Source organism: Rhinolophus sinicus, chromosome X (genome assembly GCF_036562045.2).
Source record: "Rhinolophus sinicus isolate RSC01 chromosome X, ASM3656204v1, whole genome shotgun sequence".
Classification (NCBI taxonomy): domain Eukaryota; kingdom Metazoa; phylum Chordata; class Mammalia; order Chiroptera; family Rhinolophidae; genus Rhinolophus; species Rhinolophus sinicus.
Window position 1 is genome coordinate 39,379,841 of NC_133768.1, and position 15,535 is coordinate 39,395,375.

At 46.1% G+C, this 15,535-nt stretch overlaps 1 protein-coding gene across 6 annotated transcripts; it reads left to right on the forward strand.

Annotated features, from left to right (window-relative positions):
• Positions 1-6,584: 6,584 nt before the first annotated feature.
• FTSJ1 (FtsJ RNA 2'-O-methyltransferase 1) lies at positions 6,585-15,290 on the forward strand. Of its 6 annotated transcripts, none has more exons than XM_019714342.2 (13): positions 6,585-6,980; positions 8,496-8,640; positions 8,917-8,986; positions 9,086-9,176; positions 9,529-9,607; positions 11,085-11,137; positions 11,223-11,276; positions 11,361-11,463; positions 11,554-11,637; positions 12,266-12,369; positions 12,461-12,658; positions 12,856-12,897; positions 14,722-15,290. In XM_019714342.2, the coding sequence occupies exons 2-12, from the start codon at positions 8,520-8,522 to the stop codon at positions 12,886-12,888; spliced, it is 990 nt and encodes a 329-aa protein (XP_019569901.1). In that variant the 5' UTR covers positions 6,585-6,980; positions 8,496-8,519; the 3' UTR covers positions 12,889-12,897; positions 14,722-15,290. The 6 variants fall into 6 exon arrangements, with proteins under 6 accessions (XP_019569901.1, XP_019569899.1, XP_074179644.1 ...); XM_019714340.2 differs by having other exon boundaries at positions 14,725-15,290; XM_074323543.1 differs by having other exon boundaries at positions 12,272-12,369.
• The last annotated feature ends 245 nt before the right edge of the window (positions 15,291-15,535 follow it).

A 15,535-nucleotide genomic window follows, 5' to 3' on the forward strand; every position in this document is an offset into this window, starting at 1 on the left:
GCATTCCTCACATTTATCATTCATCCTATCGACATTGCGTACATTACTCTCCATTAAATACTCTAGAGAATACCCAAAATGAGATCCTGAGGGGGTTGGTTTTCCCTTCTGCTTGGAAAGTTGGGACCTGCTGACTGGATCCCCAGTATGGGAGACACCGTGTTTTGCTGGAAATAAGACGTAGCCAGACCGTCAGTTCTAATGCGTCTTTTGGAGCAAAAATTAATGTAAGGCCCAGTATTATATCATTTATATTATATTTATATTATATTATATTTATATTATATTGTATTGTATTATATTTATATTATATTATATTAAAGACCAAGTGTTATAGTAACATAAGACTGGGTCTTATATTAATTTTTACTCCAAAAGATGCATTAGAGCTGATTTTCCAGCCACGTCCTATTTTCGGGGAAACAAGATAGGTGCAAGTAATGGGTGTCTTGTAAATGCTCTAGGTCTCAACAGGGAATGTTTCTCCTTAGGTTCCGTGGGCAGATAGAGCGTCCTTCCTTCTGCATGTGACAAGCAGAGAATCGATGGTTGTGCCCAACCCCAGTAATCAGCAGTACATTGCGCCAGTTACACCCCCAATCAGCCGTCTCCCCCGCAAACACGGTGGTGGTGTCAATGCATGTGCTGTTCAGATATGGGTCCAATATGACTCTTTGAACCTTCCTGTCTCTGTTTTCATTCTCTTTCAATCCTTTTTAAACTGTTTGTAAACCTAATCCCTACTCCTAGCAGAGACTTGGGACAATGCACGGTTGTGTCAGAGAGAACAGTACATACATCACAAGAAAAGACTTCTGAGCTTTATTCGCCAAGACCCACATGGAATTGCACACTTTGCAAATGACTCTAAAACAAATGCTTCACAACAAAGCCCTGACCCTTTTTAATGGGATGTCTTCTAATAGTTTCAACTCTATTTGTGATGTGCTGTTATTCCATTCTAATTCTTGAAAAACAGGAAATTCTGTTCAGCCACAATATAATATTCTCAGTACCTGCTCATGAGTCACAAGTAGCAGTTTCGAAAGCCCTTCTTCACGGTCACAGTGCGTCCACCAGGTGACCCCCCACTCCGAGTCCTGCAGAGAAGTTTCAAGGAAGCCTCTTGATTTACCTCTGTGCCAGAGTTTCCTCGGAAATGGTGACCTAGAGACTTCCTGCTACCCTAGCCCAGGCCTGACCAGGGGAATTGTATATTGGGAGGCATCCTAGGCGTCTGGTAAAAACATTCCTGTGTTTCTAGTTTACTCTCACACTACTACCACACTTGGAATACTTTTGACAGCAGACGTGTGGTTTTTCCTGCACACCAAGCAATTCTCTACAACACTAGCTGGGTGTCCGCCAATTCAATTCAATCCTGACACACCAGAGTTAGCTCAGAGCCCATAGGAAAAGGGCTCAGTCCCACAAGACTGCCCCTCCCACCCCCAATGCCAATTGCAATTTCCAGGTTGTTGGCCTGTCGCCAGATAAAGAGATACATTGGGTGAGGTCTGGAAAGTTCCCAAGCACAGGAGCTTGTGTCCCGATGGATTTTGAGTTCGTCAGTCTCCCAGCATGGATGTGTTCGCCAACCTGGTAGCTCCCTGCACCCCTTACTATTGGGATTTCATCTAGGCTTCATCACATAGGCATGAACGATCATTAACTCCATTTCCAGCCCCTCTCTCTTCCCCGGAGAATGGAGGGTGGAGCTGAAAGTTCCAAGCTTCTAATCATGGCTTGATCTTTAAGGTGAACAGCCCCCATCTAAGCAGCCATCCATGAGCCACCAGAGTTGCTTATTAGGACAAAAGATGCTCCTAGTACTCTTATCCCTTAGGAAATTACAAGGATTTTGGGAGCTCTCTGTCAGGAACCAGGGGAAGAGACCAACATATGTATTTTCTGTTATTTCACACCAGGGTTCATTCTCTTGGTGGGGAGGGATGTGGGCTCAGAGCAGACTGGGTTATGCTGAAATAACAGACAACCACAGTTTATTTCTCACTCATGCTACTTGTCCATCTCAGGTGGACTGGGGCTCTTCTCCACATTATCAACACCCTCATGCCAGGACCCAGTGACACCCAGCAGTCACACAGGTGGCCTGGCAGAGAGAACAGAGAGTGTGGCTAAGTATGAACTGACTCATCAACTGGCCAAGTTTAACCTTCAAGAGGTGAGAGAGTACAGTCCTCTATGAAAAGCAAGAGGTAGTACACTTGTGAACATTCTGAAATCAGCCTCAAGGAGGGTGTGGCATCATAAAACAGAAGGTGGGGCGGGGCAGCTGCCAGGCAGTGGTTCTCAGTAGGGGAAAGGGGTGTGGATTTTACCCCCCAGGTAGCATTCTACAATGTCTGGAGGGATTTTGGGTTGTTATGACTTGAGGGGGGGGGGGTTACTGGCATCTAGTACAACACACACACACACACACACACACACACACACACACACACACAACAAAAACAAGAATTATCAGACCCAGTATCTCAGTAGGGCCAAAGTTCAAAATGCTTACTAAAGGAATGGTGCTTAAATTGAGAGATTTTTAGGCACCAGACAGCTGATCCCTCAGTGAGGGTAGGTAAGGAGAAGGATGGTACCGTTTCTAAGTCCGTCAATTTATCACAGGGCACTTATGAAGCCTTGACTGAGCGCAGAGCTCTATGGGAAAGGCAGACAGGCGAGAGACTGGGTTCCTGTAGTCATCTTAAGGGACAAAGTTGACCATGCATGGTCCCTCTTGTCCCACTGACCTGAGGGCCACCCCAGCTCTATGTCACGGGTTCCTGTGTGGGGGTCTGTTTCTCAGCTTTCTCCTCTGTACCAGATCAATCGGCTGATCCCTGTGCCAGTATAACCCGATGTCAGAGACCATAGCTCCACAATTAGTTGGCTGCCCAGAAGGCAATGTCCCTTACTTCATCCTTCTTTACAGCCTTTGCACATCCAGGTACATGTTAGAATCTGAGGGTCAAGTTGCATGATTTAAAAAAACTAAAAAATGCTTTTGTGATTCTAACTAGAATTCCATTAAATTTGTAGATCAATTTTGGGGATAATGACATCTTTACACTGTCAAGTCTTCTTATCCAAGGACCTGGGCTATGTCTCCATTTTTAAGGTGTTCTTTTTATGTTACCTTAAAGTTTTATTATTTATTGCATCCACATTTTGCACACTTCTGTTAGATTTATTTCTAAGTCTCTGTTGTTATTGCCTCTATTTCTCACAAGAACCTATGAGGGTGGTGGGGACCTGAGGCTCAGAGAACTGCCCAGACCCAGCTAGCCCATTCACACCTGAAGGAACTGGAAGAGGAGACAGATCTTGAGATCCTCCATCAGAGACACAGGGCTTGAGGAGCGCTGCTAGGGGGGTATGACATTCGCACTGAAAGTCAGCCAGCCAACCACGTATGGGAACCAGGGTCATCATAACTTTTCTACTTTTGATGGAACACTAGACTTTAGAAATCTGGAAGATGCTGGATGAGGGACAGAGGAAGGAGACTTGGAGACAACGAGAAAACTACACTAGCTCCATAATATTGCCTGGATTTAGTCCAGTTCACTCTGTTGGCTCTATTAAGATTTATTCTCCCTTAGGGAGACACATGTGCTTGTGAGAACACAGTTTTTGAACCAGTGACGTAGACCAATGGTGCTTTGGACAACACTTTATGTGTGTGACAGTTTTATCTGAATAGTATATTCATAAAATGCATAAATCAAGGTATCACTGCAGGGCACCTGGTTCAGACTCTCTGTAAGGGGGTCGAACATGCTGACTCTCCTCTTTTCTTTGTTTGTAGTTAGCCGGGGAGCAGACAGAGTGAAGCGGTCCCCTCGCTACAAATGCGTTTCTCTCCTCCATTATTACTGTGGAGGGCTAAGGGTACCTCAGTCCCCGATCCCCACACCTATCCTAGAAGCCCTTCCCAGGTAGCAGGTAGGGAGTTCATGGTCCTTAAAGGTATTGCAGTGCCATCTGCCAGTGTAAGAGTGTTGTAGGCCCAACTAGCCTTTTAGTTCTGGGGTGTAGTTCTTGCTCTTTCTATCCATTTACCCTCCACTTGGAGTTTCTCTGGAGTTACTCTTACCTTCTTAGTTGTTTCCTCCTGCTTATTTTGGCTTCTGGTTCCCTTCACCCAAGTAAACCTCATCTGAACTTTCTTTCTTAGGAATTCACAATTTCTGGTCACCAGATAGCAACCTTTCTTGTTTTCCAGCACAGAGGGTCCCCAACTTACGATGGCTTGTTCGACTTACAATTTTTCGACATTATGATGGTACAAAAACAATACGCCTTCAGCAGCTACCATACTTCAAATTTTGAATTTTGATCTTTGTCTAGGCTAGCAATATATGATGCATTCTCTCTCGTGATGCTGGACAGTGGCAGTGAGCCGCAGCTCCCAGTCAGCCACGCAATCAGGGGGTCAACAACCGATACTCTGCAGTGTGCTGGGTTTTCAGCATTTTTTGGATATTGTGATTTCGCATAAATCATATGAGACAGTCAACACTTTATTATAAAATAGCTTTTGTGTTAGATGATTTTGCCCACCTGTAGCTGATGTAAGCGTTCTGAGCAGGTTTAAGTCCGGCTAGCCTAAGCTAGGATGCTCAGTATTAAATGCATTTTTGACTTACAGTATTTTCAACTAATGATGGGTTTATAGGGACATAACCCCACCATAAGTCAAGGAACATCTGTACTTTATGAATTTTTTTCTGTCATTTCAGTGGATCACTGGGGAGGCTGACAAGTTTGCTCAAGCAGCCACCTTCAGATAGATTTTAAGGGTGTTTTTTAAAAGTTTCTAGTAGAAAAAGTTGTTTTAGTTTTATTATGTTGTGTCCAGAGAATGTCCCTTGTATTTTCTACATTGGTGTATGGGGGGTATTTATCCAGATTGTATTTATGGCCTGTTACATGGTCAAATTTGTTTCCTTTTTTCCTTTTTATCATTGACTAAGGTGTCATTGACAAACTTTGGCATTTTTCCTCATCCTTTAAAAAGATATGACTCTACCCTTCTATATATAATACATTTTCATTTTGTGAGATTTTAATAAATATTCCAATCTAATGAGAATTTAGTGGTTGAATTACTTTAGGAAATACTGTGTACTTTATTTTTCTCTAGGAATTTCACATGTATATTAGCACTTAAAAGAAGTCCTGCATTGGAAGAATCAACATAGTTAAAATGGCCATATTACCCAAAGCAATATACAGATTCAATGCAATCCCCATCAAAATCCCAATGGCATATTTTAAAGAAATAGAACAAAAAATCATCAGATTTGTTTGGAACCACAAAAGACGCCGAATAGCCAAAGCAATCTTAAGAAAAAAGGACAATAATGGAGGTATCACACTTCCTGACTTTGGCTTGTACTACAGGGCTACAATAATCAAAACAGCATGGTAGTGGCGGAAAAACAGACACATAGACCAATGGAATAGAATTGAGAGCCCAAAAATAAAACCACATAAATATGGACAGATAATTTTTGACAAAGAAGCAAAAAACATACAATGGAGCAAAGACAGCCTCTTCAATAAAGGTGCTGGGAGAATTGGATAGCCACGTGCAAAAGAATGAAACTGGACTGCTATCTGTCACCATGTACCAAAGTTAATTCAAAATGGATCAAAGACTTAAGCATAAGACCTGACACAATAAACTGCATAGAAGAAAACATAGGTACTAAACTTATGGACCTTGTGTTCAAAGAGCGTTTTATGAATTCGACTGGAAAGGCAATGGAAGTAAAAGCTAAAATAAATGAATGGGATTCCAGACCTTTTGCACGCTAACACTACTGCATGTCTTCTGAACTGTGTTACATGACTACATATTGGTAACTTGAAATGTAGCAAGAGGATAGTGTGCTTAAACCATGGAAATTGGTGAATGTTTGAAATCGGGGTTTCCTCCCTCTCTCCCCTCAAAGAACAGGTTGTTAACCATTTACCAGCACCACTGAGAGCACTTAGTTTCTGGCACATGGTAAACCGTATAATAAATGTTTCCATTATTATATTTGCTTGTGCACTGGGTAGGGAAGTATAGATTCTTGGGGGGCGGGGGAGGAGTTAAAAATGAAGGGTTACAGATTTACAAAAAGCCAGTGTGCTGAACTACACCTCTTTATTCCTCTCAATAACTCCGTGAAGTCTGCAGTACTTATTCTCATTTTACACATGGAGAAACGTAAGTTCTGAAACGGTACAGTTCAGACAGCTATCACTGAGCAGAAGGGAAACTCGAAATTGCAGCCCAGCCGCTTCAGCGCGCCGCCGCATTTAACGCGCGTTTCTTCCTTTCACGTTCACGCCAACGGTAATTTCACTTCGCGGCACGCATAAAATGAATGGGTGCTGTCGTGCTCGTTGCATTGTGGGATATGTAGTCCACAGGCTCAATGAGCACCGCTGCCCAAGAAATTGACTTTAGCCTTGGAACAAAAGAACAGTTTTTGTTCCTCGCGACATTTCAGCTACGCATGCGCGATTTCAGCAGCTTTGGTCGTGCTGTTGCATGCTGGGAACCGCAGTTCTCCGAACCAACAACGTCGACACAAGGTGACGGGACTCACGTAGTAAGTTCAAGTGGGGTTCGGACCTCAGCGGAACCTCCGCATTCCAAGATGACAGGCTTGCCACGCTGCGGTAGCCCTTAGTCGTGTGCAACAGGCATTCGGATCAACTGAAAACATAAACCGAAACCCTAAGATTGCTCAGCGGTTTGCGCTCTCGCCTAGGCTCGGCGTGCTCGCGGATCGGCCTCTGTAGTACCATTTCTCCCCACTCTAAAAGCTAAGGTAGGCCCTGGGGCGCGGAGACGACGTGGGTCTAGGCCGAGACGGTTGAGGCACGACTGCCCTGTCCCACCGGCGAGGATAGGAGGGAAGTTCGCTCTCAGCGCTGCAGCTGCTCAGTCTGGGCGGTGACACCTGGTAAGCAGCAGACCCAATGTTTGTATGTAGAAGGGAACCACTATTGCGGGGTGAGCTGGGGGGCACAGGGGTCCAGATATCAGTGGAGCTGCCTTGTGGGTGTTCTGGAGGCCCCAGTGGGGACATAGTCTTCGAGTTAATGTCGAGGAGGGAACGGGGGTGTGGCCGGAGGACTGTTAACAGAGCGGACCGCGTGAGTGTCCTGGAGGTCTGGCAGGGGTGTTATCGGGGAATCATTAGGGGCTAATAGGAGCGTTTTGGTCGACATGTTCATGGGGGCCAGTGGGGCTGTGTTCATTTATTAATGAGGGAGTGGTAGAGTAGGCAACTAGAAGGTAATGGGAGGCAGATGGGAGTGTGATCCCTGAGGGATTGTTGGAGGTAAGATTTCAACAGGTTAATGAAGAGCGATGGGGCATAGTAATTGGAAAGGTAATAATGGTCAGGTTATGGAGGGAATAATTAGAGGCTGGTGGGGGTCATGATCAAGAAACTAATGGAGGCAGTGATCAAAGAAGAGAGAATGAGAGGCTGGAGGGGGGTATTGTAGTCAAAGGCTTAGTGGGTGATCATGGCATGATTGAGGAATTAATGGTAACAGTGAGCAAAGAGAGTAATAGAAAGGTGGTGGGGTGTGATCATCAAGCATCAAGTTATTATTGGGAGGCAAGGTGGGCAAAGAGGGGAGAATAGGGAACTGATCATCAGGGATTAGTGTGTGATAATGAAGGGGTTACAGGAGGCTAACGGTGTGATCCGTGAGGGATCGATTGGAGGGCTGAGTTAATGGGGGCTGATAAATCATAGTATTTGAGAGCTTAATGGGGAGCTAATAGGCCATGAGCCTCCAGTAGTTAATAGGGGTTGATGAGGATTTAGTAGTAAAGGAATTACTGGGGGCCTAATTATTTCAGGGATTAATGGGAAATGGGGTAGATTCCTCATTTCAGGGAGAGAGATTAAGGAGGTGGGTAGTACAATGTAGTATTAGGATAATGGGGATAAAAGCAAGGGATTAATGGGGGGCTAATAAGTTTATTGCCTCATCTGGGGCAATGAGGACAGTTGTGGAGACAGCAAGATGTTAATGGGCATTAATTTGGCAGAGAAGGGTTTATAGTGAGAGTCGTAGTGTTTAATATGTGGAGTGTGGGTAACAGCAGTAGGTTGACCAGGCTCAGTCACGGGTCATTTATGAGATAAGAGTTGGATTTGGGGGATCTGTGGGGTGAGTGATGAGTTTTGTGGGGTGAATGGTGGAAGTTCTGTGGGGTGAGTGAATGGGTTCTGTGGGTGAGTGGTGGAGCCTCAGAGCTCAGTGCGGGGGTCCTTCAGGCTCTGTGAGGTCAGTGGGGCAGTGACTGGGCTTTCAGTCTTCCAGTCTGCTGAGTGAGCTGTCATGTGTATCAGATGAGCCCAGCTTGGTTTGTGTTGTGTTTCACTGCCCTTCAGAGGTAGGTGGTGGCCCACTTACCCAGTTACTGATATGGGGCAGTATCGGCTTCCTGTTGGCAGGTCCCTGGGCAAACAGTGTGTGAGATGGGACGAACATCAAAGGACAAGCGGGATGTCTACTACCGCTTGGCCAAGGAGAATGGCTGGCGTGCCCGGAGTGCCTTCAAGCTGCTACAACTGGATGAGGAATTCCAGCTCTTCCAAGGTCCCCACCTGGTGGGCGATTCACAGGGGGATGGGGTGGGCGTAGGGAACAGACTAGCAAGCTAGGTCTGCAGAGCACTCTGCGGTAGGTGGGCTGACTTGGAGGGTCAGTGGGGCAGGGACCAGGCAGGAAGGTGTGCAGATATTCAAGAGGGTTTGGGCCTCTGGGCAGCAGATAGATGTGGGTGCTCCCCAGGGAAGAGGGATGAAGTTTGCAGAGGCCCAGGGTTGGAGAGGTAGGTACAATTGACCACGACACCTTCCTATGTGTGCTCAGGCGTGACACGGGCAGTTGACCTGTGTGCAGCCCCGGGCAGCTGGAGTCAGGTGCTGAGCCAGAAGATTGGGTGAGTGTGGAGTCCCAGATGGGGGGCCTGGGAGGGCAGGCTAGGTGGGGAATGGGCCAGGAGTGAAAACTGGGCTGACATGGGCCATGTTGTCCACAGGGGCCAGGGTTCTGGCCACGTGGTAGCCGTGGACCTTCAGGCTATGGCTCCGCTACCAGGTGTGTTACAGATCCAGGGGGACATCACCCAGGTGAGCATGGCTGGGGCTGTTGAAGTGTTTCCTGGGCGAAGATACCACAACCTGGGGGACTGCTGAAAGTAGAAGAAAGCAACAGACTGAGAAAGACAGACAGACAGAGATACAGTAACTGAGAGAGCCCAAGAGTATAATAGCAGAGAAACAGATCCAGCAGGTTGTGATTGCAGAGAAATGGCAAAAAACGATGGGACTGCGTCCCCAGAGATGGAGCCTGGTCTTAGACAGGAAAAGCCTAAGCGTTTGGCTGACCCAGGGCTTGCAGGCCAGGGCCACGAGCAGGTGGGGTTAGAGGGTGGCAGTGTGGGGGGAACTTGGGGCCACTCAACCACCCTCTCTCCCATAGCTGTCCACTGCCAAGGAGATCATCAAGCACTTTGAGGGCTGCCCTGCGGACCTAGTGGTGTGCGACGGGGCTCCCGATGGTAAACACAGGGGTTGGGAGGCCAGGTGGAGGCGCCCCGTGTGTGTCCTCCCGCCTTATTGGCTTCTTTCACCACTTCGAATCCTCCCTGCCTCTCTCCTCCGCTGCCAGCTGTTTCCCACATCTGGCAACTTCTCCCTACTCGGCTGCCTGCTCTCTACCTCTGTCTTCTCCCTCATCACACGCCACTTTGGTTTTTCTGTTGTCCACCCTTCCCTCTTCTCATCTCTCATCTCTCTGCAGCTGTCAAGTTCCATCTTATTGCCCATTCATTTCTGTCAGTCATCCATTCAACACACGTTTACTGAACACCTATTGTATGTCAGACACTGTTCTACATGTTGGGAAAACATTTGTGAATAAAATCCCACTAACCTCTGACCTCATAGAGCTGGTGTTCTAGTGGGATCAGATGGCAAACAAACAAATGATGGAGCTCTGTAGCATGTCAAAAGGTGATAAGTACCATGGGAAGGGGAGGGAGATGGAGAGTACCTGTCTGAATGTTAAATAAAGTGGATGAGGAAGGCTTCACTAACGTTAGTGCAAAGACTAAAGATGAGAGAGTGGGCCAGGGGTGTGCCTGGAGGAAGAACAATCTAGGCAAAGGGACCAGCCTGTGCAAAGGCCCTGAGGTGGGAGGGTGCTTGGCATGTGTGAGCACCAGTGTGGAGATCAGTGTGGTTGGATCAGAGTGAATGAGGGGGAGATTGGTAGGAAGTGAGGGCAGTCAGGTGACAGGGGATAGATCCCAGTGGGCCACAGTGAGGACTTTGGCTTTTTCGCTGAGATGAGAGCTCAGAGAAAACCATGAGAGGGATGTGAGCAGTGGAGGGCTGTGCCTGACTCTGGCTGCTGTGAGCAGTGTGAAGAGAGAGGGTGGAAGCAGGGGGACTTGGGAGGAGGAGGACACTGCAGTAGTCCAGGTGAGTGATGACAGTGGTGGCAGTGATAGAGATGACAAAAGGGTCCATTCAGATCTTTTAAAAGTAGGACTGCCAGGATTTGCTAATGGCTTGAATGTGGGTGTGAGGAGAGTATTGGGGGGGAGGCATCAAAGGTAACTAAGGTTTTGGGCCTGAACAGCTGGAAGGATCGGATAGGATGGAGAAAGATGATGGAAAGAGCAGGTTTGGGCAGGAAGTTCAGGAGTTTGGTTTTGGATGGGTTGAGTCTGAGATGTCAAGTCTGATCTAAGTCTGGAGTTAAGAGTCTGGACAGTTGTTCAGACTTCTAAGCGTCTGGAGTTAAGAGGCAGAAATGATGGTAAAGATACTTGCAGATTAGGTTGTTTTCAGAATTAAAATTAGTTCCTAAGGGTGAGGGGCTCAGAATTTTCATGCAGTTGACATACTAATTTGCATGCAGAACCTTAGCAGTAAGAGAGCCTGGGAAATGTCTTTAGTATTCTAACCTGTCTGGGACAAGAAGATAGCTAGAAGTGGATGGCCCCCCTAACGCCGTTCCTCTTGCCGCAGTAACTGGCCTCCATGATGTTGATGAGTATATGCAGGCCCAGCTCCTCCTAGCCGTGAGTAACCCTGGCTGTCCCTGCCTCAGTTTGGCCCCCTCCTGGCTGTCTCCACCTCAGCCTTAACCATCTGTCCTGCCCACAGGCTCTAAATATTGCTACACATGTCTTGAAGCCAGGAGGCTGCTTTGTAGCCAAGGTAAGCCTTGGGGAGCCTGGTGCAGGGCAGAGGAGTCCCCAAAGCCCACCCTCATGCCTCTGTCTCTGCCTCCCCACCCTGCAGATCTTCCGAGGCCGGGATGTGACGCTGATCTACAGCCAACTGCGTGTCTTCTTCTCCAACGTGCTCTGTGCCAAGCCCAGGAGCAGCCGGAACTCTAGCATTGGTCAGTGGGGTGGAGACCAATACGAATCGGGAACCCATCCTGCCCAGAGCAGAGGTGGCAGTCATCCCTCACTCTACCTTCCACCCACAGAGGCCTTCGCTGTCTGTCAGGGTTATGACCCGCCTCAGGGCTTCCTGCCGGACCTGACCAAACCCCTGCTGGACCACTCTTACGGTGAGAGCAAGAGCCCTGCGCTCTCTCCCTGGGGAGACTCTGCCCCCTTGTGGAATTTGTGTCTCAGGAGGGCCCTCAACCCTGCCCTCTAGTGGAAAATTTGCCCTCCATGGATATTCTGTCCTAGGAGGATTTTCCATCCAGTCCCATAGTGGTAACTCTTGGACCTGGTGAAATTCTGTCCCACGACGGTCCTGAGTCCTGCCCCAGTGGACACTCTACCTGCCAAAGGAGATTGTAGCCTAGGAAGACTCAGTCACACCCCCAGGAAACCCCTCCCATGTGGCAATTTTGCCCCATGAGGGTCTTTCTCCTGGCCCTCAGTGGGAAAAGGCACAGAGCATGCTCTTGTAGTGAGTGAGACAAGGTCCAGGCAGTATATGACAGAATGGCAGGCGTACATAAAAGTGTGGTCCAAAACAGCAGGGCAGAGCATTGTTTTAGAATAGATGGTCATGGAGGGCCTCCCTGAGAAGGTCATTGGAACCAAATGCAGGATTTCCAGCAGAGGACTGTGAGCGTAGCTGGTGGATACGTGAAGAGGCCTCCGTACCCACGGTGTAGCCTGAGTCATGAGTGGCCCCAGTCACCTCAGCCCTGTCCTGTCTTATTTCTCCCTGCTTGTCAGATCCAGATTTCAACCAATTAGATGGTCCCACCCGCATCATTGTGCCATTCGTGACCTGTGGGGACCTGAGCTCCTATGATTCGGACCGCAGTTACCCACTGGACGTGAGTACCCAGCCATCAGTAGGCAGATGGGGGGCAGGCACAGTCCTACATTCCCATGTTCTCACCATCTTCCCACCATGTGTCCCCGCAGCTAGAGGACGGCGCAGAGTACAAGTACACTCCACCCACACAGCCCCCCATCTCGCCACCGTACCAGGAGGCCTGCACATTGAAGAAGAAGGGGTGGCTGGCTAAGGAGATCCGCCCTCAGGACTGTCCCATCAGCACAGTGGACACATTGCCCCAGCCCCTGGCTGCCCCACAGCGTCACACCCTGCTGGCCTCTGAGGTCTGGAAACACATGGCGCAGGGCCCGCAGTGCCACCCTCCCAGTGTGCCTCTTTCTACCCCCAAATTACATGGTTCCTGGGACCAAAATTCTCTTCCCTGCCTCCCAATAGTTATAAAAATCAATGGGTAAAACCAAGTATAATGAGTGGAAAAGCTTAGCCAAGTATCTGAGTTTCTTTTCTTTTTCTTGGGTAGGTGGAAGACAGTGAAATGAATTGTTCACCTTAACACATTAAGGTAAATTTGTCTTTTTATCTAAGAGCTTGAGTACAGGGCACCTTTAAGAATAAGATCAGTAAAATCTCACTCACCTTTGACATTTTTATATCAACTGATAAGATTTCAGTCAGTAGACCTTTACTGAGCATCTGATGTGGCATGTCAGGAATTGCTTTAAGCATTTTACATGTTACATATTGAGGCATTCCATAAACATTTATTAAGCACACACCGTGTGCTGGACATTGTTCTAGATTTGGAGGCAGAGTAGGGAACAAAACAGACAAATATCTTGGCCATTGTGGAGCTTCTAGATTGAGGAAGAGGTAATAAACAATGAATAAATGTGGGGGATTACACAGATACACATGCACACGCTATATACAGAGGGTGCCAAAAAATACTTTTTTTTAAAAAGTTTATTGGGGTGACAATTGTTAGTAAAATTACATAGATTTCAGGTGTACAATTCGGTATTACATCATCTGTAAATACCATTGTGTGTTCACCACCCAGAGTCCGTTCTCCTTCCATCACCATATATTTGATCCCCTTTACCCTCATCTGCCCCCCCCATTATACACATTTTAAGAAAAGAAAAAACTGTATTAAAATTGTAATACTCAATATATACCGATAACAAAAGATGAATACAAGTTGTATATACATTTTTTTGGCACCCTCGGTATATACCCACATACAGATTTATAGTTTGCATTTCACTGTATTTATACAGCTTGCATTGTAGCATATATGTATGTGTATGTACACAAATATTTTATATATAGTATGTAAAAGTAATACTGGATATGAAATTTTTAAAAAATAAAGTAGGGTAAAGAGAATCAGGAATTAAGGGGGTGGCTGTGTGCCATTTTTAACAGGGTTGCTGTGGAAGGCCTCACGGAGGCTGGGTTTGAGCGGAGACCTGAAGGAGATGAGGCAGGGAACACATGTATTTATCTAGGGGATAGTATTCCAGGGACAGGAAATTGCAGCTGCAAAGGCCCTGAGGTGGAGCTGTGCCCAGTGTGAGGTAGCAGTGAGGAGCCAGTTGGCTTGTAGCAGAGTGAGCTAAGTCTGTCAGTGCCTGAAGGCTTCTCATCCTCAGGACCTCACATTAGAGGAAGTCCCTTTCTAACAATGGCTTAGCGGTTGTTCAGACCAAGTCTTCCATTAAAAAAAGAAGTGAAAAAGATACCTTTAAAATAATGGAATGGCAAATCACAGTGGGGAAAGATATTTACAGTCCCTATATATATAGTATCCTTGAGTTAAAAAGCTCCTATAAACCAATAAGGTAAAGATAATAGGAGAATGGCCAATAAGCACATGAAAAGCTGCTCATCAGGAAAATGCAAGTTAAAACTAAAAAGATTTCATACCAAGTGTCTGAAAATATATGCAACAGTTGGAATCCTCATGTACGCCAATGGCAGCGTGAAATGGTGCGGCCACTGTGGAAAACTGTCAGGTATTATCTACTAAAGCTACATGTGTAGAAATTCTACTCCTAAAAAATGAATACTAGAAGGTTCCTAGCTGGCACTATTTATCGCACCCCCAGACTTGAAACAACCCAAACATCCATCAGCTGTAGAACAGATCATTAAATCGTGGTATGTTCACAGTGGAGAATTACGGGCAGTAAGAATGAGTCCTACAATTATACAAAAGAACACATTAAACAGAACATGTGTTTATGCATTTTTTTCTGTATGTCACTGTTTACAATAAAAGGGGGGAAGTTCACAAGAGTGTTAGTAATGAGTAAACAATGATTATAGTAGAAAAAAGTGGGGAAATACATTTTTGTTTAAAATTTTTTCTTTGACCTTTAAGTAGCTGGCAGTCTGATACAACTCAGAAGCTGTTTGCTGTCAGGAGAACCAGAACTTGCGTTGATGAACTGTTTTTCAAATACCATCTCGTCAACGGGTCCTGAACACACAAACCCCGAGTGAGAACCTGCAACCACCACCACGAAAACAGCCAGAAAAGTAACATCACGGAATGTCCATCAACACTGCAGAGGGTATTCTTGAGTGACGTCTTGCCTCTTCTCTAAATCTTTCCAGCGGTGTCCTGATTATACCCAGAATTTGCCCCAAAGGCAGGGGTTCTTAATCCAGACAGAAGTCAGGAGTATTTTGATGAACTTGATAGAGGAAAATATTAACATCTTTATTTTCACCAATATAACTGAAATTTAGCTTTACTCCCAAATAAGAATTCTGGCAATAAATCACAATCCTAAAAGCAGTGCCTGTGACTTTCTGCCAATACAAATCAGTTCTTTTTTATGGGACGGTTGCAGGCATCTTGAAATAGTGTTCACAATCATCACTACTTGGAATCATAGAAGATCTTATAATTTGATTTACTAATAAAGAAGTTCACATATTGCTGCATTCCAAGGTTTCATATTTTGGAAATATAGGTGGTCATATTTTTTCCAGTTTTATTAAGATATAATTGATATACCGTGTTTCCCCAAAAATAAGACCAGGTCTTATATTAATTTTTGCTCCAAAAGATACATCAGGGCTTACATTCAGGGGATGTCATCCTGAAAAATCATGGTAGGGTTTATTTTCCGGTTAGGTCTTATTTTCGGGGAAACGGTATAAGTTTAAAGTGTACAACATAATGATTT

Bases quoted from the DNA above. Each gene is read 5' to 3' on its own strand.
- FTSJ1 (XM_019714342.2), top strand. From the start codon at position 8,520: ATGGGACGAACATCAAAGGACAAGCGGGATGTCTACTACCGCTTGGCC. The intron at 9,608-11,084 runs GTAAACACAGGG...CTCTTGCCGCAG, and splicing joins GTGCGACGGGGCTCCCGATG to TAACTGGCCTCCATGATGTT. The intron at 11,138-11,222 runs GTGAGTAACCCT...TCCTGCCCACAG, and splicing joins AGGCCCAGCTCCTCCTAGCC to GCTCTAAATATTGCTACACA.